The 20,683-nt window shown below is 42.3% G+C and overlaps 2 protein-coding genes across 6 annotated transcripts in view; one reads left to right on the forward strand and one right to left on the reverse strand.

The window, feature by feature from the left end:
• MIPOL1 (mirror-image polydactyly 1) overlaps window positions 1-2,820 on the reverse strand; it is a 197,764-nt gene extending 194,944 nt beyond the window's left edge. For all 5 annotated transcript variants that reach the window (XM_026120291.2, XM_064512345.1, XM_026120285.2 and 2 more), the window contains exon 1: window positions 2,564-2,820. The gene's annotated coding sequence lies outside the window, so the exon portion shown is untranslated. The remainder of the gene's footprint in view (window positions 1-2,563) is intronic.
• A 4,445-nt stretch (window positions 2,821-7,265) lies between these two features.
• SLC25A21 (solute carrier family 25 member 21) overlaps window positions 7,266-20,683 on the forward strand; it is a 254,227-nt gene continuing 240,809 nt past the window's right edge. The window contains exon 1 of the mRNA XM_026120297.2: window positions 7,266-7,433. Coding sequence (XP_025976082.1) covers window positions 7,367-7,433 — 67 coding nt within the window. The 5' untranslated portion in view covers window positions 7,266-7,366. The remainder of the gene's footprint in view (window positions 7,434-20,683) is intronic.

The following is a 20,683-nucleotide window of genomic DNA, read 5'->3' on the forward strand; positions in this document are numbered from 1 at the left end:
GTAGTTGATGTTCAGCAACATACAGAGGAAAGTCTTAAACAACGCAGACTGCATTGTGACATATCTCTTGGCATTCTATTTAAGTGGTCATGTTTCTATTACTCGTACTTGGGACAGAAAAGTAGTACCCGCAAGACAAATGAGGTAAATCCAAACAAACAGAGAAAGAAGCCTTATTAGTTATCATGTGAAAACTGGGGACAGAATTTTTTTTTAAATCTCATCTGCTGCCCACTACTATGGAAGAGAGTAGTTTGTATTACAAACTGTAATGGGAAACAAGAAATAAAGAACTTACTACAATCACAACCCTATCACCACTAATAACTACACAAAGGGTGTATATAAGATCTACAATAAGGAATCCTTTATTAAATATGAGAGTATATAATTTTCCTGACTATGAGATTTACTAGTTGTTGGTTTTTTTCTCTCTCTCTCTTTTTTTTTTTTTTTTTTTTTTTTTGAGTCCTGTCAGTCTGGACATTTAGAAGAAAAGTAGCCAAAACATCTAATATTAGCCAAGAAGTGTGCTGGAGAGAAAATGGATACTCTGCTATCACATATTCTCTTCACAGGCAGATTTACCAGAGACAGGCAGATTACAGCTGGCTCAGAACTTCTAATAGTGCTATCACTCCTAGTGATGGGAAGCAGCAGTGATTGCATAGCTTTACAACTCCCTCACCCACCAAAAACCCACAGCAGCTGCCCTACTTTCTGAAATCCTGTACCTATTTTTTACCTCCCAGCCCCTCCCTTCACTTTCCATATTGCAACTAGACCTGCAGTGACTTCTCCTTAGCTGAAAGGGTAAGACAAGTTTTTCACTTTCAGGAGACTGAAATCAGTGCTGATCCCTGCACCAGTGAAGCGCAGAGGAGTTCCTAACCATCGAGCCTGTGCTATCTCACTTGTGTATACAGTTCAATCTCACCCATCTGTTTAAACAACCGAAGGACCTTGTTGTGAAACACTGAATTTTGCATATTTCAATAAAATGAAGAAAGCAAAAAAAAAAGCAGGACTACCACATAACACAAGATTTTAACAGTTACGGCTTAGTTTTAACTCTTTCAAAACTTCACAAAATATTAAAGTTAGTGCCACAGTATATTTACAGAAATGGAGTGTAAGGATGATGACTTCAGACTGAACCAGTTTTATCTTCCCAGTGACCAAGAACAGATGCTCAAGGACAGATGGATACAAATACAAGGCAAGTATAGCACAGTATTCCCCTGATATATTCTCACAACCTCCAGAATTTGCAAATCTGAAATCTGCTGAGCCAGCAATGGCACCTCCACGGTTAACTGATTTGTCTTCCATGACTGAACCATAGTAACTTAAGACTACTCTAATAGAACTCTGCTGTTAAAGCCTTCCTGACATATAAAAAAAAAGCCCAGCTGCTGGTAGATGCTCACAGTTCCCAAATTAAGGGTCAGAAAATTTCTACAGTACGTAGCTCGAGCCACCTCAAACCCTTGAAGTTGGATCTAGTTCCCCCCAGTCACTGTTGCTCTATAAGCGTCTGAACTGTATGCTCAGATAAAAGACATGCCTGTACCCACACTGAGTGTATGTTTCTCCTCTAAACCACTCATACGAGAAAATGTGTTTTTGTTCTCACACACATTTAGCATACACAGACTAAGACTACATATAGTCCTTTTCAACACCATCAAAAATCAGGTAAGTATGAAACTTGCCTATATTAGAAGCTGAGGTATAAAATTCATTGGGGCTTCTTAACCTTTTTTAAATCAAAAAGGCTCAGAAGAGCAGAGATTCCAGACTTCATTTTGGTAGCTTTTTTGTGGTTCTAAAAATTATTCTGAGTACCCCCTCACACAGCCTATTTAACCTGACTTTAAAGATCCAACACTGATCTCCTAAATTTGTTCGGGAAAGGTTTCATTTCAGGTTCTCCAGATAAGGTTATCAGCGCTGCTCTTCCTCCCCAGAAGAGCTTGCCTTATTTCTCACCTCCTCAGTGAAGTTACAGCATTGCATGAAAACTTCAAACCGTAGGCTTTTGCATATGCAACCTGCTGCTTTATTTTTCGAGTTATTAAGTAGTACGTATGGGCAGGCGAAGAATGCTCCCCGGGAACCTGGGTACGGAGCCCCGTGCCGAGGGGGCAGGTAACGACACCGCAGCCTCCCTGCGCTGCCTCGCCGAGGGGCTGCTCCGGGGCGCTCGCGGAGCTCCTTCAGCGCCCATACAGCCGTGAACGGCCGCGCCGCCCGTTACAGCAACGGCCGCGCAGACCACGCGCCCTGCGCGCGCAGCCCCGGAGCCGGCACGGGCTGCTCACGCGCAGCGAGGCGCTGAGGGCGGGGGCCCTCCGCAGGCGTCGTCTGCACAGCGCGCGGGACAGGCGGCGCGGCCCCCACCCGGCGCCGGGGACGGGGACAAGCTCAAACCCGAGCGCCGCGGGACAGCCACAGCCACAGCCACAGCCACAGCCACAGCCACAGCCACAGCCACAGCCACGGCCTCGCCTCGCCCCACCGGGCCGCGGCCGCTGAGGGAAGCGCCCCGCCAGCCCGTTACCTGCGCGCTCCTCCCCCGCGGGCCCGCTCCGGGCGTGCGGGCGGCGCCGCGCCGCTGCCTCCACAACAAAGCCCGCGAGCGGGCGGGCCTGGGCCAGGGCGGAGGAGGCGGGCGCACCGCCCCTGGGCGCGCGCAGCGGCGGAAAAGAGCCGGCGGCGGGGCCGCGGCCGAGGGCGGGGCGGCGCGGGCTGGCTGGCTCGGAACTCGCTCGGGGCTCGCTCGGCCCGCGCAGGGGGCGGCACCGCGGCCCAGCAGGCTGCGCCGGGGGCGACGTACCCTCGCGAGGCCCAGGCGGGCAGCGCCGAGCAAGGAGGGAGGGACAGGCCCTGCGGGCTGCTCGGGTGCCGGGGGGCCGTCCTGCAAGGGCAGGGAGCCTGCTGCACGCCCCACTGGAACAGGTCACGGGCCCGAAGGCCCTCCTGTGTGCGTTCCCCATGCGCAGGGAAGAGTTCTCCCTGTGGAAGGTTAGTGCTGGCGTACTGCCCAGGCTGGCCAGAAACGGAATTCCCTACTGATGCATTTAGTAAGTGCAAAGGGAGTGAAAAATACTGCCAAAACAATGCTATTAAAGGAGTGGTCCACGCATATTGGTTTGGGAAGAGGCCGTGTCGAGATGGTAGTAAGCCTGGAAGTGCTTTAGGGAATTTGCACAGTGCGAACACTGGCCTTTTGCGGGGAGTGGGGAAGGATGTGTGGAGAAAAGAGTGATGTGCAACACATAAAAGAGACTTTCAGCATGAGAATTTAATTTTGTTGCTGTGAATAGATTTGGGATATGAATACTGTGAGTTATACTTCATAGCTTCCTAACCATAGTAAAGAGCTTATCTCTTAAGGAGCAGATGTTATGCTATTTTGTACACACATCTCTACATAAATTCCATGCACTTTGAATATTATTTTAGATTATGCTGTTAGTTTTTTTAACATAAACATTCATTTTGTTGCAGTAACACCTTTTGTGGAAAACAAATCTAACCAACCAGAATTCCTTCACCATATGATCATTTCCAAATTCTCTTTACTGTTAAACTGCTGCTGCAAGTCCACCTTAATTCTAGATTTTCTATTTGTATCAAAGGCAATATTGCACAGTGAGACCTACATCTCTGAAACAAAAAAGTATTGATGTTGCAGCATCTGCTTTTTGATGGTACAGAACGCTAGAGACTTGATGATACTGCTATATTTATTGAGCAGCAGTCTCAAAGAGCAAAACCAAGGGAACTAATGCAAATGTTAATGAAACATTGAAGTTGAGATTTTAATTACTTAAAGGTCAGCACATTCAAAGTTTATTAGTTTAAGGGAGTCACTCTGTATTCCCACATCTCTACACTGCTTTTATATATATCAAGGATTTCAAGTTACTGTTTATTTGCTGATGCGTGCAAAGCATTCAAATTATACCTGAATGTTAATTTTTTTTGCAATTACAATCTCAGTATTTTAACAATTTGTCAACAATTTTGCATATAATATTGTCTGTGTTCCCATACGTTACAGTAGCAATAAAAACTTTTATGTTTCTTTTAAATAATCAATGGCTACATTTTCTTTCAGCCTTGGAATCTCTATTCAGTTAGCAGAATTTGTTGCTAAACTATCACAAAAGACACTTTGCAAACTGACATTTCAAAATGGTATTGTGACTTCATGAAAAAGCTTTTCTAAAAATGTTTTATCAAGTCTTGACTTTCAAGTACTAAGTCACCTGCAGTTTGTTCTCAAAACAGGAAAATGTGTTTGGAAAGGTTTGACAAATGATTCCCAGAAAAAAAGAAGGCCTGCTTGGGGGATGAGAACACTGTAGTTTCAAAACTTTATGCACAAAACTCACTTTTAGCCTCTTGAATGACTTTTCTTTCTCAAAATGCTCATCTAAAAATCATTGCTTTTTGTCTGTAGAAAATAAGGTTCTTTGGCGGTGAATGAGCTGGACAGTTAAATGAGATTAATTTTGTTTCTAATAGGTTTTCATTGTTTTGCTTAATTTCCTTCCAGCTTCTATCTCTCAGCCTAACAAGGACCTCTTTATTTCTTTCCATCCAATCTGGAGAGTTGTGATTTGAGAAGGCTCTCTTATACAACAGTATCCAAAACAAGTTTTCTTTGGCTGCACTGCATTCCACCTTTATGAAATAAATAATGGCATTTTAATCCCAGTTAATTTAGGTAATTTGCATCTTCCCTTTAATAGTAGTTTTTGAGTACTTCTACTTTCTTCACAGTGGATTTCTCCTCAATTTTTTCCCCTTTATTGGAGGAAAAGAAGTGGTATTATTAGATTAAATGCAGATTTCTCTTGTACCTTATAGGTACCTTTCCAGGAAGGGTGGATGAGGGAAAACAGTAGGTATTTTCTCTAACTCTGCTATACTACCTCTACTCCTACTGTCAGGATCACAAAATCCTGATTATAGCAAAATGCCCATGGTTTCACTATGCCTAAGATTTTGCCTTAAAGTCACTGCCTCCAAGAACATCTCCAAATGGACACCTGGAAGCCCTGCTCTTACTACCATGGAGCAGACTGCAGATAAATAACTATCAGACACAGAAAAGAGCACATAAACATACTGATTGGGCATAAAAACAGATCTAACTTAATGTGATTCATAAGGACTGGGTAAAGAACTTTGTACTAACATTTGTCTTTGGTAACTGTTTTGCAAGAAAACGTAGATGCACCTAGTTACAAATTATCTATGCTATTACATGAGTTTAGCATAAATTGATGTCCTGGTTGTATGGACACAGCAGTCTTTTTTCAGGATAGATGAGGTTCAGGAAAGAGAAGATAAAAAATAAGGATGGCAAAATCACCTTTGTTTTCCTTCCCTTTTGAAAAGCTTCCGGCAAATCTAGCCTCCTAGCTCTATTTCAAGATGCCCAAAATCACAGCCGGTATTCAGCATCACTTTGAAGATAATATGAAGGATTTCTAGTTCAGAATGAATATCCTTGTCTCTGTTAACACAGTAGGACTGACTGTCTAGCAAGAGGAAAAAAAAACTTAAATCCAGAATTATCCATGTGACCAATCAAACAGTGTTGTACCTTATTCAAGAGCCATTTCATTAAATCCACCTTAACTCTAATAAGCATGTCCTTGAGATCAACAGTAGCTGTTTTCTCCCCAGAACCAATGCTGTCAAGGTTGTACATAAGTAAAAAGACTATGTCTGTACTAGCAAAGGCCTAGAACAGGCCTTTGCCTGTTCTCTGGCCCTGAGAATAAGTGTCCTGGTGCGTTTTGCATCCATATGGTTAAACTGTCTTCCCCGTCAACAGAGTAGCCTCATTCCATACTGCCTTTGGGGAAAAGCCTTTGGCCCATGCTGTGGCCCTGGACTGTACCTGGGCATTTTCTGCAAAAGCATTTTGTTGACCTAGGCCAAAACAATGCCAGGGACCATCAACAGAGGGATTGATTGTGTCCCAGTGCTTGAGACCATGCCCTGGTACTGTTTAGTTTACTAAGATAAAGCCAATGGGTCTGCATAACACATGTAATATGCACTCTCCAAGCTCTGCTGAGAAGGACCTCATAGTCCTGGTGGACAACAAGTAGACCATGAGCCAGCAATGTGCCCTTGTGACCAAGAAGGCCAATGGTGTCCTGGGTTGCATTAGGAAGAGCATTGCCAGCAGGCCGAGGGAGGTAATCGTCACCCTGTACTCAGCCCTGGTAAGGCCACATCTGGACTACTGTGTCCAGTTTCAGGCTCTCCAATACAAGAGAGACATGGTGCTACTGGAGCAAGTTCAGTGAAGGACTACTAAGATGATTAAGGGACTGGAGCATCTCTCATATGAGGAAAGGCTGAGATGGTTGGGCCTGTTCAGCCTGGAGAAGACCGAGGGGGGATCTTATCAATGTGTATAAATATCTTAAGGGAAGGTGTACAGAGGATGGGGCCAGACTCTTCTCAGCAGTGCCCAGTGGTAGGATGAGAGGCAACGGGCATAAACTGAAACACACAAGTTCTGTCTGAACACAAGGAGAAACCTTTTTACTGTGAAGGTGACTGAGCACTGGGACAGGTTGCCCAGAGAGGTTGTGGAGTCTCCATCCTTGGAGATACTCAAAAGCCATCTGGACATGATCCTGAGCAACGTGCTCTAGGTGACCCTGCTTGAGCACGGGGGTTGGACTAGATGATCTCCAGAGGCCCCTTCCAGCCTCAACCCTTCTGATTCTGTGATGAAATACCTGGGTCCTTTAAACACTGAAGAACTGGTAACAAAGTCCAAAGATCTTAAAAGAACAGTATGCTTCAGAAAGAGCAGGTGAGCCCAGTGGCACCACCAGAAGTGGAGTCCCTGAGAATTTATGTGGGTGTTATCTGGGTCTTCGCCATGGTGGAAAGCAGGAGTGCCACAGAAGAAGTGGGTGCTGCATGACACGAGCCCAGAAAAGAGGCCCGAATGGCACACGCCTGAGGAGGCGACAGGCTTTCCCCCATCAGTTCACTGCCAGGCCCTGCCCCAAGAAGGGGGCTCCCGGGGCCTGCTCCCCCAACTCTCCCCAGCAGCAGCTGCCTCCCGGGGCAGGAGGCTGCGAGTTTCCCGGCTGGAAGCGATCGCGGCGCCCGTTCCTGCCGCCATCAGCCATAGCCGCGGGGCCCGACCCTGCCCGCGGGCCACAACGGCCGCTGCGCGGCAGCGCAGCCTCCGGCCGCGGGGCTCGGCCGCGCGCCCCCGCCCCCCCCGCGCGGCCCCGGCCCGGCGCAGATAACCGCGGCTCCCGCCCCCGCAGGCCCTTCTCCTCCCGCCCTGGGCGCTGCCGGCTCGGTGAAGATGGCTGGGAAGCGCGGCGGCTTCCTGCAGGAGGCCTCTCACCAAATCGTCGCGGGAGGCTCGGCGGGTAAGCGGGCGCCTTCCTCCCCCGAGCCCGCAGCGGCGGGGGGGCGGCTCGTCCCCGCCCCGGCGGCGCTGCCGGGCTTTGCCCGCCGCGCTGAGGCGCAGGAGCGGCGGCGCTCGGTCTCGCTCGGCGGCTCCTCCCCCGCCGGGCGGCGCGGGGCGGCTGGGCTCCCCGGGGCGGCCGGGGCAGGCGCCCCCCCCCCGGGCCCGGCGGCGCCGCGCCGGGCCAGGAACGTCCGTGGCGGCGCTGGGGCCCGGCGGGGGGGCGGCGGATCCGGGACGCGCGGGGCGTCTGGGCGGCCTCCGCCCTGCGGCCCCTCGGTGATAAGGGTGGGAGGCGGCTCCCGGAGCGGCTTTGGGGCCTGGTGATCGTCTCTCACAGCCGGCAGCTGCTCCTGTCCCTGCTGTGAATAGGAACCTGGTCCGCTGTCCCTTACCGCGTGCTCACTGTGACCCTGCGTTATCCTCCAGCGGGTGTTTATGGCGGCTGACAAACCTGGGTCCCTTTTTTGAAATGCTCTTACTGTAGCGCTTTTTCTTTGACGTTGCATCGAAGAGAAAATGAAAGGTGGTGTGCACAGCATGAAAGTGCAAAGTACTTTCTTACGGTTTTAGGAATATAGTGGTTACTAATTCCTTAAATTGCTTGTGCCGTAAGCTACAAGTGTCAAAATGTTACATGTTTACACAGCGATGAAAGTATTACTAGTTCATCTCTTTGGCTCTCGTTTAGGGAAATACTTGAAATATTTAGGTTAACAAACAGCGTTGGGAGTGAACTACTGCTCTTTCAGTGGGACTGTATGTGTCCTGTTAGCACTTGTAGTGCGTGGTTTTTGTTTGTTTGTTTTTAATTAAGTGTCTCTTTCTAGGTCAAAATGCTCTGTTTGCCATGATGGTGCTCTTGTAGGTCAAGCCTTGTTATATGCTTATTCTTTGCACCACAAGCTTTCATTTTGGGCACCTGCATAGCAACAGTCCCAACAAAATTCACCAATATATGGCAGTATAGTCAAATATGAGTAAAACAAAAGTATGGCAGTAAAATGCTGTTTAGATCACTGGTAACAGGTAACCAGCAATGGCCCGTTCTATGAAACTTGAGTGACATCTGAAGGACACTTTGCTTGCTTATGGGGTTGCGTTTCTTCATGTCTTCCCCAACTGGACTTTATGCCCCCTTCAGTAGAGTATATGAGATATTTACTGATTCTATAGAGAAGAGTTGGGGGGGGGGGGGAATGTAGCTATCCCATGCCTATAACTCTGAATATGTGCAGTAAGGTAATAGAACATATAGTAATGCTCAGGCCTGAATCATTTAATGCTAGGTGTGTCTGATTTGTGCTTTGCTTCAGGTCAGGGCCTCCAGTAGGATTGATTTGAAGTGTGAAAGTTAAAACTTTCTGACTTTGGTGTGGCTGCTCAGAATTTGGGTGGACAATCAGGTAAGTTCTTGAACTGTGGTCTGCTAAATTCTCCAAGCAGCAAAGGGAAGGGAGCAGGACAAATGCCTCTATTTTAATTAGGCATTTGCCTATGTACTGTTCCAAAGGCACTTGCTAAAGTGAGTCTCTGAAATGCATAAGCAGCAATGTTAGAAAAACAGAGGAAGTTTGGTATCAACTTTTTTTTAAAGCCTTTGAAATATATTTCAGTGACTTGCAATGTTCCAGTTTTCCATATGAATTCATAGGGAATAGTTATGTTTAACTTTGTTCAAATGATGAAGATTCAGTAATGATACTGCCCTTATGTAACATTCCTGTGTAATAGGCACAAGCAAAAGTCTCTTGTAGGCAGCAGTGCTATGTGGCCATGGCTGTGTATGTGAACTCCATTCCTCTAATTCTTTTTTGCCCACTAAATCTACTCCTGTGCTTTCCGGCTGCAAACACATTTGTGCATTTCCTTTTTTGCATGCTTATGACTTTACACATCTCTTTCTATTCAGCATTCTGCTTTGACATAGATGTCACAGCAGAAGCAGAGAGGTCTGCTGTCCTGGGCCTTCTAGTGTATTGCAGTGTACTACTTATGTAGCTCTTCTGTGGCCTTGGAAATCCTAGAAGCTTTCTTAGGTTCTGCTTGGTACCACTCTGCTCTCCTTAGGGGAGAAAGGAAAGGCTACTCTGTATTAGGAGTACCTGTTGAAGGTCATACCTGAAGATGCAAAACATCAAGATGTTTTGCAGGATAATAGATTTCTTTAGAGCTAAGGGCCTGTACCTCTGGTGATTCAGACTGATCAAATTCACTCTGTCTTTCCAGCCTCTGGAGGCAGCCCATGTCCTTTTACAGGCATTGCTCATTGTTCATGGAAATACAGACTGGCTGACACAGTGGAAAGAAAACTGTTGCTTGGATTAGGGAAAATAGCTTGAAAACTCTGTGCTTATGTGGTAGGCTAAATGTTGAGAGAATTCTCCTTTTAAGGAGAAAGCTGATGTGAACCTAACTCTTCATATTCTACTTAAACCTAGTGAGTCTAGTCCAGAGGTGTACCATTGCAAAGATGCTTGTGTACTTTTACTTACTTTCCTGTCAGGCATGTTCCTTAACTCTCTCAATACTCTGTCATGCTACCTATACTACAAGCTGATATTTAGTAGGAAAGTGGAAAAAAAAAATCAGTGTGGTGAAGTGATGAATGGATCTTTGAGAAGCTGATGAATGGCTGTTTGTATTTAAAAGTGGCATAAGCTGGTGTCTTTGGCAAAACTGATAGAAAAGCAACAAGATAGTCAAGAAAATGAACTGTACAGCAGAATGGAGTGTAATGAAGAGTCAAAAATATCATCTGCCTAAATAAAATGAGAGGTTATTTAGCATCTGCATTTCTGCTGTAAAAGGATCTGATAAGAGGTGATTCTGCTAGGTGGAGTGGAAAATGATTTGAGATAAGCCTCAACTGTCAGACAGGAAGAGAGGGATTTTTGAAGCTTTATGGAAGATGACAGGACTTGTTCATGGGCTTAAGGAGAGGGGCAAAGGAAAGAAAGAAATCAAGCATGACCCTTAGTCTACAGGACTGATAAAATGGAAGATGCTGGCATGCTGAAATAGGGAGATATGAAAGCATTCAGTTTTTGAAAGGTTTAAACATACTATTGGCTGTTTGAGGCATGTCTAGGTTGAAGAGAAACTTGGATGGCTCTCAAATATAACTGAACCGTAAAACTCAAGCATGACAGGATCTCATGCCTGTTTCATGTCTGAGGCAAGGGGCGCATCTGCTTCCCTGTGGCTCATAGCTCGACTTCATACCAAATAGAAAGCTCTGCATCCTGACAGTGAACTCAATCTTGAATCTCAAAGTCTGAATCAGTCTTGGCTTATGTTCTCCCTGTTAGCATTCACTTTGTTCCTGTCTTTCTGATTCCTGAATGGAGGTTAATAGCATAATTACTTGTTTTTTTTGTTTGTTTGCCTGGGTGCTTAATTACACTGAGGAACAGAAGCTTGGATGAAATGTAGCTGGAACACTTATTAATAAGTTTGGTCTTTCATTTACCGTGATCTCTTCTCCAGTGGTTAATTAGTAAGCTAAAGCATGTGGAATCAAGTGTGGAACTTGCAGGAGAACTTAAACAGAGGAATTCTCTAGACCGTAAATCATTGGAAAGAAGAACTTGGGAATCTCAAATTTGGGTGTGTGTATGAGATACGAGAATCAGAAGGCTATTATGTGAGCAGCCCAGTGGATGTAGGGTTCAAGCCACAGAAGAATAATTATTTTTCTAATTCACAGGGATAAGTCTGCATCCGAAATCAGTGGAGACCTCTTCCCTCACAGGAGAGGAGTTGAATACTACAAAATATGTCGACTGATACCCAAGTAGACTTGCCAAGACACCTCAGTTAGCAGTCTCTCAAGTAAATGTTTGAATGTAGAAATAAAAATGTCATTTTAAGCAATTGTGCAGATGACCCTTGGCTGAGTGAAGGGAAGTAGCTGAACACTGCCTGAAGGTTTTAAGACACCATGACAGGTTTTCTGTGTATTCGTTTGTGTGCGGAGAAACTGTCAGAGGGAGAGGCTTAGTTAAAACCACAAGCAATTTAAATATGATCCTCATTTATATTTAGTTTGTATGTTCACTTCTTGTTCCTATATGCTTGCAAATAAAACACAACCATCTTTAATTTGAAGTTAACATTTTGAAGATTTTTACTGTGTATAGCAGATATACAAAGAAGATATTCTTCAAATCCATGATCTTAAAATATTTTTTGCTATAATTCAGTGGGTCTCATTTCCTTATTCCATGTATTAAATGGTCACATACTACTGGCATTCTGTTATTCCAAAATGAATATGGGAAAGTCAGAATAAATGAGCTTCATCTTAACTAAAAAAAAATTACTTTCTGTGTAAGTATATAAGGAGCTGAACTTTTTTTTTACCATTTTCTGTAGAATTTCATGAAACAGCAGGGTTTCTGCCTGTCTGGACCTCTTAGCTTTGATTTTTGTGGGGGGAGCACGGAGGGAGGGGGAAGGGGCAAAGGAGGAAGAGATTAAATTTCCACTAATTGAAATCTAATAGGATTTGTGAGTCTGTCTGTCTTAAGCTTCTTTGAAAGTCCAAGCCACCTCTTTTGAGAGGTATTTTATTTCAGGAGTAGACCATGCTAGATTGCAGAGAATCCTTTAAAACAGATCCAAAAGCAGAAAAGCCAGTCATCGGAGTAAGGGTGTCAGATGTAAACGTAATATTAAGTGTTTGGTCCTCTCATCACTAGAGACATTAGGCAGATAAACAACGCTTCAAGGTATGTGAACCAGAATACTCTGTGGAAACACCTTCTAGGAACCTGCAGGGATCTGGAATAGTCAGGAAATTAAGACAAGGAGCGATTCCTGTATCTGTTTCTCTTGTCTGCCCACAAACAAAACCATCCAAAGTATTTCACAAAACATGCTGAAAATAAAATATGAAACATCTCTGAAGTCTATGCAGCCTCCATTGCTTTCACCATTAAGCAGCACAGAGAGGAAATACAGTATTACAGGCAGATGGCTTCAGTGGATCACTGGGAATAAGGAACAGCCACTAGGGAAGCTTGCAGAAACTGAAGCTAGTTTTAAAGTCAGTGTGGTTGAATTGCCAACTTTGCTTTCTGGGGCATTTTAGAAATGTTTTGTTTGGTCTTGGTTTTTTTACTCCATGAGAAGGTACCTGTATGCTGCAAGCTGGCAGGAACCAGCAAGCTGGGGGTATGCAGCACGCACTGGAATGAGGCAACTACAGTTACTTTGTGAACATTCCTCAGTAGAAATTTTTAGACCATTTTCCCAGATGCTACAGCATTTCAAACTTTAGGTGTTATCTTTATTACAAACTTTATTTAAAGTAAACAAAAAATAACAAACATAAGTTTGGGTATGTAACATTTTCAGTTTCTGACTAACTGTATCAACTAATACAAGAAATTCACCTTTGAATCCGAAAGACAGATTACATGCGTCGCCTTAAATGTGTTGTGGGGCTGCCTCAAAACCTTGGTCCTTTTTAGTGGAGACTGCAAATCTTACGGGCTTTCATATACTATGCTGAATTTGTGAAGCTGGCAGCTAGCGAAACTATCAAAATGTTCGGACGACTAAGTCATTTGAAGAAATGGTGTTCATGCAATATAGTTTTATCTTAAATAGAACAAATGAAAACCCCTGCACATAGTCTTTAAAGTGATAGATCAGGTCATTACAGTGCATTAACAAATTAGGAAAGTCCTCTCAGAACTCTTAAATGTTTCTAGCCATATGGCTTCTTAAGCCTGTGATTTTATAGGGGGGGGCCTAAATTACAAAGAATTACTACTTAAGAAAATCCAAGTTCATGGAACAGTGAAAAGCACCTAACAAACTAAAATGTTCCATGATGTTTAACATGCTGTGACACCTTTTGAATGCTATTTCCCGTAGAAGCTAGGCTCTTGAAATGAAGGTTTTTGGTCAATGGACCCATGAATGCTCAGAAAAAAAGCTACATGTTAAATCTGGGGGCTAATCCTAAACTTGCTGTTTTAAGCTAGTGGTGCCATGCTCTCATGCTCCCTGTTGGTCTGAGTGGGCAAGAAGGAAGTGGCTGCAGCGTCCTGCAGCAAGAGCTCATCAGTCCTGCTCTGTCGCTAGTCCAGGAGAAACGCTGGTGGAAGTAATGAGTTGGCTGAGCTCTGACCTGGCAAGTTAGTCACTAGTGACAACTTCCTAAACTCAGAATGCTCTGAGTACGCAAGAAGCATATTCTTAAGGTTTTGTACATATGATAAGCCTGAGGATTTTAAGGAAGGTTAAACATTTTCTATAGTTAGGTTCTAGTGTAATGTAAGGGTGTTTTCTTCACCTTAAAGTAAAAGGAAGCATGGCTTGTAGCAAAATGAATCTTAAAATTACAGGATTACCTTGAAGATGTTATTTGCTCTGGTAGCCACAAGATGGCAGTGTAACACTACACTATGATACTGAATGTGTCTTTTTGTATGAGTGGAACGAGAGTAATACATGTTGAAGCTTTTACAGGTGAGAAGATTAGGGTATTTCAGTCTGGATAATACATGAAAGCAAAGCTTAAAGATATAAAAATGAAAAGTTCATGATCAATAAATGCTGATTTTATATATATAGTACAAAACATATGGCATTGAATTTGACTTCCTTTTGAATCAACAGTAAGGATCATAAATACATGTATCACTGGTGAAGGCCAAAGGATGGCCTTAAGGCTAAGGTATCACTTAAAAGTACAGAAAGTTGGGATGAACTTTTGGCCCAGTGAAATCAATGTGCAACTAGCTATTGATTTCAATAGAGTGAGGATTTTGCCTCTTGATTATATTAATTTTTTCGTAGACTTGATGTGATATTGGAGAAATAGCTTGAAATGCTGATCTATAAACAGTTAAGCCTGCTGTAATACTAATGTAGGCTGCTGTAAGTCTACATTAATTTTTTCAAGTATTGGCAGGAGTGAAACCCCCAGCAAAGCAGAAAAGCTTAATATTTAAATCTTCAAAACAAACTCTAAATACTTTATTGCAAGCTATGCTGGACAAATTTGTCAAATCAAAGAGTATTGTGGAATAGGATTTATTACAAATGTAATAACAAATAGCTAGTTGAAATAATACTCAAGCCTGTTTGTCGTAATGTTTATAGGCAAAAAGTGCTAAGTTTGCAGAGGCAATTCTGAGAAGTTGGTAGAGCTTCTGTGCTGAGAGCTACCAGTTCTGTCAGGTCTGCGGCTGGAAGAACTCCATCTGTTGCTATAGGACAGGCTGTATGACAGTTCTCCTTGATAAGTGGGTTTCTAATCAACCTAAAATCCTGAGACTGGCCTGAAGATCATGGGTTGGTATGAATTAAAAAAAGTACTAAAAAACCTAAAGATAAGTAGAAAAAAATCTTTTTCAGACGGTAATGTGACTGCTAGAGTGAAGGCCTTAAACATCAATACCATGATGAATTGAGAGAACTGTCAATCCTTCCTTTATAGGTATGCCTCCAAGTATTCTTGAGTAGCTGTATCTTGAGTTTATCACAAAGATTTACACTTGTGTTGTGACAGCTGCAGATGAAAATGTGTAATGATTACCTCACCCCCCCCCCCACACACACACACTCCCCTTAAGAAATCAACTGTCTTTTGTTGCCTGTGGAAGCAATCACTTGTCCTGTTGATGCATCGACCTAATATAGTCTCTGGAGGCAGGAAGGAGATGGACAACACACGAGGTTATGAGTGTCGGTTGGTTTGCTTTAGACCTGGATGAGCAGCTACAGACTCTGTTCTGACAGTTGGCTGTTATTGTAGTGTTTCTTATAATCAGGGGCTCGGGCTCTGCCTAATTGTTATTTGTACAAAGTGTTAAACTTCAGTACAGGAGCTATCAGTTTGCAATGAATGAGGGTCTGTAGTTCAGGTCAACTGCTTTCGTTTTGTTAAATGTTGGTAGCTAAATAGTAGTTGCAGGACAAGTACCTGCCCCTCTTCCTGCAACAGGTCTTGTGCCGGGGTTCATTGTAATGAAATATAACTTCACTGGCATCTGAAACCTCTAAGGCTAAACCACGTATAATGGTGACTTCCAGATGGCAAACATGGCTATCTATATCTGAGAGTCTGAATGTTGAAGTCCCACCCATGCGGTGGAGGGGAGCACAGGGGTATTTGGCCCTTGGCATTCAGTCCATTGGACTGCACTGTCAGCTGCTGCTCTTGGTTTTTTCTCTGGATCCTTCTCAGTTTGCCAGTTCTTGGCAGGAAGCATAGTTTTAGGTCATCTTTCAGTCTTTAGTCAATGAATCATTTCCCAGCTCAGGGTGTTATCCTAGTTTTCTGGGCATTTTGATATGTGTCTTACACTGAGATGTGCTGATGTGTAGCTGGTGTCCCCAGGGAGCCTCACTGAAAACAAAATGGAAGCCTTTCCTAGTACTTTTAGGTTTGAAAAATTCTTTGCGTGATTTATTTTGCTTCCCCTTAGAGTTCACTCCATGTATTCTTGTGACAGTGCTAGGTCTTACTTCTGTTATCAACACCTATAGTCTAATATATAAGAGCATTATAGCTTTCAAAATAAGTGTGTGTTTGGAACACAGTAAAGATTGCTCAGCTTTGTTCAGCTGACTCCTGACAGCATGCTGAACTCAGTAAAACGTGAATGGGACGTTAAATATGTGAACGATGGTTCTAATTGCCGTAATCTTAGACAATAACCAATTCTAACTATTATGGGTTTAATGACACTTAAGCATCTTGCAGCCTCTGGAGTCACTTGATTAATGTGAAACTTCTTAGTTTAAAAAAAAATCTTAGTGTTAGAGCATTAAGGCTTGAAAACATGGCTTTAATGTCAAAGGCTTAAAAAAACCTAAGTAACAAATGGACTTTAAAGATGGTTCTCCTAAGTTTTAGATGATTTGGGGACTTGAGTCATAAGTCCTGGTTGCTTGAGGTTGGTGATACTGTAGTAGCCTTTTTTAGGCTAGGTGTATATATGTTCTCTTCAGGCTTGCACTGCTGCCTTGCATCTCTGGGTATATGCAGATGTGCTTAATTCTGCCTTGGGGAGACCAGTAGAAAGCAAATCATCAAGCTACTTATAGACTGTTAGAATTTGTTTTCCTGAACGCTGTCTCATTGTAAAAGCTGACAAGTATCAGCACAGTATTGTAAGAGTGTACATGCCCTGGTTTTCTCAAAGACTTGCCTAATGGTGCTCACAAGAGTCCTTGAATAGTTCATGCTGCATAGTCTAAATATTGCGTTAACAGTGGAATATCCAGTGTCCTTTTTCGGTTTTTGTGAGCATATCCTGGGTAGCGCGTGTGTGTATTTTTTGGTTTTGGGTTTTTTTTTCCCCTAGGTTCCTGTAATACAATTTCCCACTGGAGCAGTTCTTCCTCAGGAAGAGGGTGCTTAAACAGGGCAAGCAGCAGGATTTTGAGAGGGAAAAGGTTTTTTGGAAGAACATGGGAGCTTAGAGTCCTCACAGTCCTGCTCTTTGCACTCCCCTCATGGTCTGTGGTATTGGTGCCAAAGCAATTCGCTTTTTGTATAGTATTGTGTTATGTGGATGAGTGCTTCCTTCCCTTTCTCCTAAATGGGATTAGGATTCTGGACGGGATTAGGGCTCCTGAATTAAGTAGGGGAGCCACAGCTGCCACCTAGTCATCATATCTGTTCATAAAGTTTTAAATAGCTAATCTGGAAGGCTAGCTGGGGAATGAGACCTTGCTTAAAATAAATTTTTTTTCTAAGCAGTAAAGAAAACGAATATCAAGATGCAATTTTATTTTATTTTATTTATTTATTTATTTTGCCTGGCATATCCTTCCTTAGTGTAAAGTGAGGTGATGAAATGATGGCCGTTGTAGATGATGAAAAGGGTAAAAACTCAGTCTATGTTGGTGATTTGTCAGGGAAAAAGTATAGTTTTCCAGAAGGAATTATTATTTAAGAGAAGAAAAATAGCATTATTGATTAGACATCTATAAAGTGGAAGAAGAAAGCATATGGGGCTGTCTTTCTCCAAATATTAAACAATGAATATTGTTAAAGACTGGACTAAATGGAAAAAATGTCTTATTTAGAGTATGAAACTCTTTTAAACTTCATGGACATTAACTTAGATTAGTTCAGACTTTTCTTATTAGAATAAATGTTTCCTCTTAAAAAGCATGATAATCATAATCAAGACTAAATTTGTTCTGTTATTTATTTTCAAAATCATTGTACATGTTTAGCAGACTTTTGATTTAAATCCCTAGGGATATATTGGAGACAGATGTTTAGATGACCTCATGTTTTAAGTAAAGTTATATTTGGGCACAAGATTAAATTTTCCTTAAAATCTTTCCTTATATGTTAGGCTGTGGAGAGATATGGAAAGTATTGAATGATTTATGTTGAAAAGATACTGCTTTACTTTGTTTTTAAAATAAAGTTAGTTCTGTATATTTTATATTTGGGGGCAGCCCTTAAAAGCACAATGTCTGATTATGAAACAGCATGTTTACAAATGAAAATATTGTGTCTGGCTGGAGGGCTAAATGGGAAACAGGCTTTTTTAAAATTTCTTGAATTCAAATGCAAATTTACCACATCATTTATACCTTCCCCAAAAGCTTGGTAGAAGACTACAGTAGAACTTACAATGTAGTATCAATTGAAGACTACATAAAAGGATGTAGCAGTAGCTAGTATCTCTATCACTTTCTGCTTTTGAATGGCTAGGTAATAGTTTCTCTCAAACTGCCGTTGACATCCTTGTGCAGAAGGATATGATGGTTCTGTATGTGACAGTGACTTACTGGAAAGTCTTCAATATTTCAACATGCAATAATTATCAAACTGTTCTGTTGAAAATGTGCAGCTGTGCATTGATCCAGATTAAAAATGATAATCTTCAAAAGACTGAAGTGACTTACATAGGCAACACATTGCTTTTAATGTGTTTGCTTAGATAAACAGAAGGTATTGAGTCGCTGGCATTCTGCCATTTGTAATTGCAACTGAAGTAGCGTATTAATAGTTGTAGAACTATTTTTGTTGCTACTGTTTTTTTTCTAATTACTATTCTACTGGCAGAATAGTCTTTTCAGGCTGATGCAAGGGTTGCACTAAAATAACATTAATCAAATGCTTGATGCTTGGCTTGCAAATACCCTTTGCCTGGATCCCATGTGAACACCTGTGTGGGACAGCCTTTGATCGGGACAGGGCTGTGAAATCTAGCTTGTCAGGGTGTCAGGGGAGCTGGCGATCATTTGTGCTGAGCAGATCTTCTTAAGTTTAGGCATCAGATACAGAGAAACTGGCATTTTTCAGTAATCTCACTGAAGTCTGCTGGGTTAAAACTGGTGTAGCCTTCTCTAGGAAAAACTTTGTTTTCCAGCATTTGGAGTATCTTTTCTGTAAGAGTGGACATCAGGTCAAAACCGGCATAAAAGCCATATGTAAAGGAGGAGACCTTGTCCTGTTGATGAAGAGTTTTCATTCTATCTCGTTCTTCTAGAGCTCATTGCTAGTGGGAGAACATAGATGGACAAAGGTGAGTTAGCCCTGAGCAATAACCTTTGTGTAGAGCAAGAATCTAAAGTCTCGAAGGAAAGTGTGGTACCTAATCGCTGCCGTTCCTATCAGCAAAGACTATTGTTCATGCTTTTCTTCCTGAATTAAGACTTGGGTTTTAGCTTATATCTCTGGAAAGTAATGGCAAAAACTTCTCTAAAAAATTAAGCTTTTCATAGAAAATAGGAAAACATCTGCTAATTCATGAATTAAAAGAAAATGTGACTGGTATGCATTGCTGAAGTGGTGTATAAATGAGACTTCTTTTGTTTGTCAGTAAGCACAAGCATTTGTTATGCTTATAATTCTGGGAAAGTCTCTACAAATGTAGATGTTACCTGGTATTTTAACTTTAATCTTTGATATCAGCTTTTTTGTAATACTTGCTTAAATTTCAAATATTTCTAGCAACTAGGGATACTTAATGAACAGCAGGATCATTCAAATTCTAAGCAAAAGTATTGTTTTGAAAATGATTAGGGAAAAATAAGTTGACTTAAACTAAAGATTATAGAAACACAAGTATCTTCTAAAGACTTCTAGAAAGCAGCATGGTCATAGATTAAGAGCAATGGATCCTTAAACATCCACTAAATGTCACTTTTCAAAATTCTTGTAATGAAAGTATGTGGCAGTATAGAATGAACTTTAAAATAAACTGATAAAGCAGGTTGTGTTGTATAGATATGGCCTATACACTAAGATCTTCTCCATCCAGGATTGTTCTTTAGAAGTGGTACAAGAACACTGATCACTTGACGCTTGCCATAACACACCTAAATGGACTAGTCACTTTCTTAAAGTTCTGCAATCCTAATGTTACTTCAGCTAATTTCAAACATTCACTTGGTGAACCCCAACTTGTGCTCAGGTAGTGTGTTTCTGTGCTTGATTATATGATATCCTTTTCCTTTTTCTCTACATATATATACAATATATATTTTGTTTAGTGTATAGAATGAATATGGCTGCTTAAAGTGACTTAAGTACTCATCTTATTAAATATGTTGTCACTTATGTATACAACAGTTGATTGCTTTCTGGGATTGTGTATGAACCTGGTTTTGTGCTACTTCCAGTATTTTCACTGAAGACTTCAGCTGGTATGTTGAGACTTGTGGGACTGTTAAGTAGTCATCTCTGGTGCCTCAGGATGGGCACCTGCAAATGAAGAATACACACTTAGTGAGGCCATATGAATATCTGTTTTATGTGACTTGTGGAGTGTCCCTTGAGATCCCTGTCAGAAGTGGGGATGTAATCCTGAGGAGGAGGAGGGAGGGAGATTAACTGCCTTAATTGTGATCCCCCCCCCCCCCGCCTTGCCTGCAGTCCTCTGTCCTATTATCTGTGCTTCTGCAAATATATTTAAGATGGAAAGGAGATCCCAAAGACAACATGCCACTATAACCTGGACTTGGTGGTATGCATTCTGTGCACCCAGTGAGGGTAGGATCCTTTGGAAAAACAGTTCAGTTGATTAGAGATGGTATCACAATTATTACTAGTTTGGTCTTAATCTAGTCTCTGTTCAGTCTTGATCCTAGTTTCCTATGTTTTATTTCATCCTTATATTTGCACTCAGAACCTTAATTGTGAACCCTATAAAGAACAAACTTTGGGAGAGTCAACAGCATTCCACGAGTCCCTCTCCAGCAGGACATGAGTAGGGCTGG

This window comes from Dromaius novaehollandiae, chromosome 5, assembly GCF_036370855.1.
Source record: "Dromaius novaehollandiae isolate bDroNov1 chromosome 5, bDroNov1.hap1, whole genome shotgun sequence".
Lineage (NCBI taxonomy): Eukaryota > Metazoa > Chordata > Aves > Casuariiformes > Dromaiidae > Dromaius > Dromaius novaehollandiae.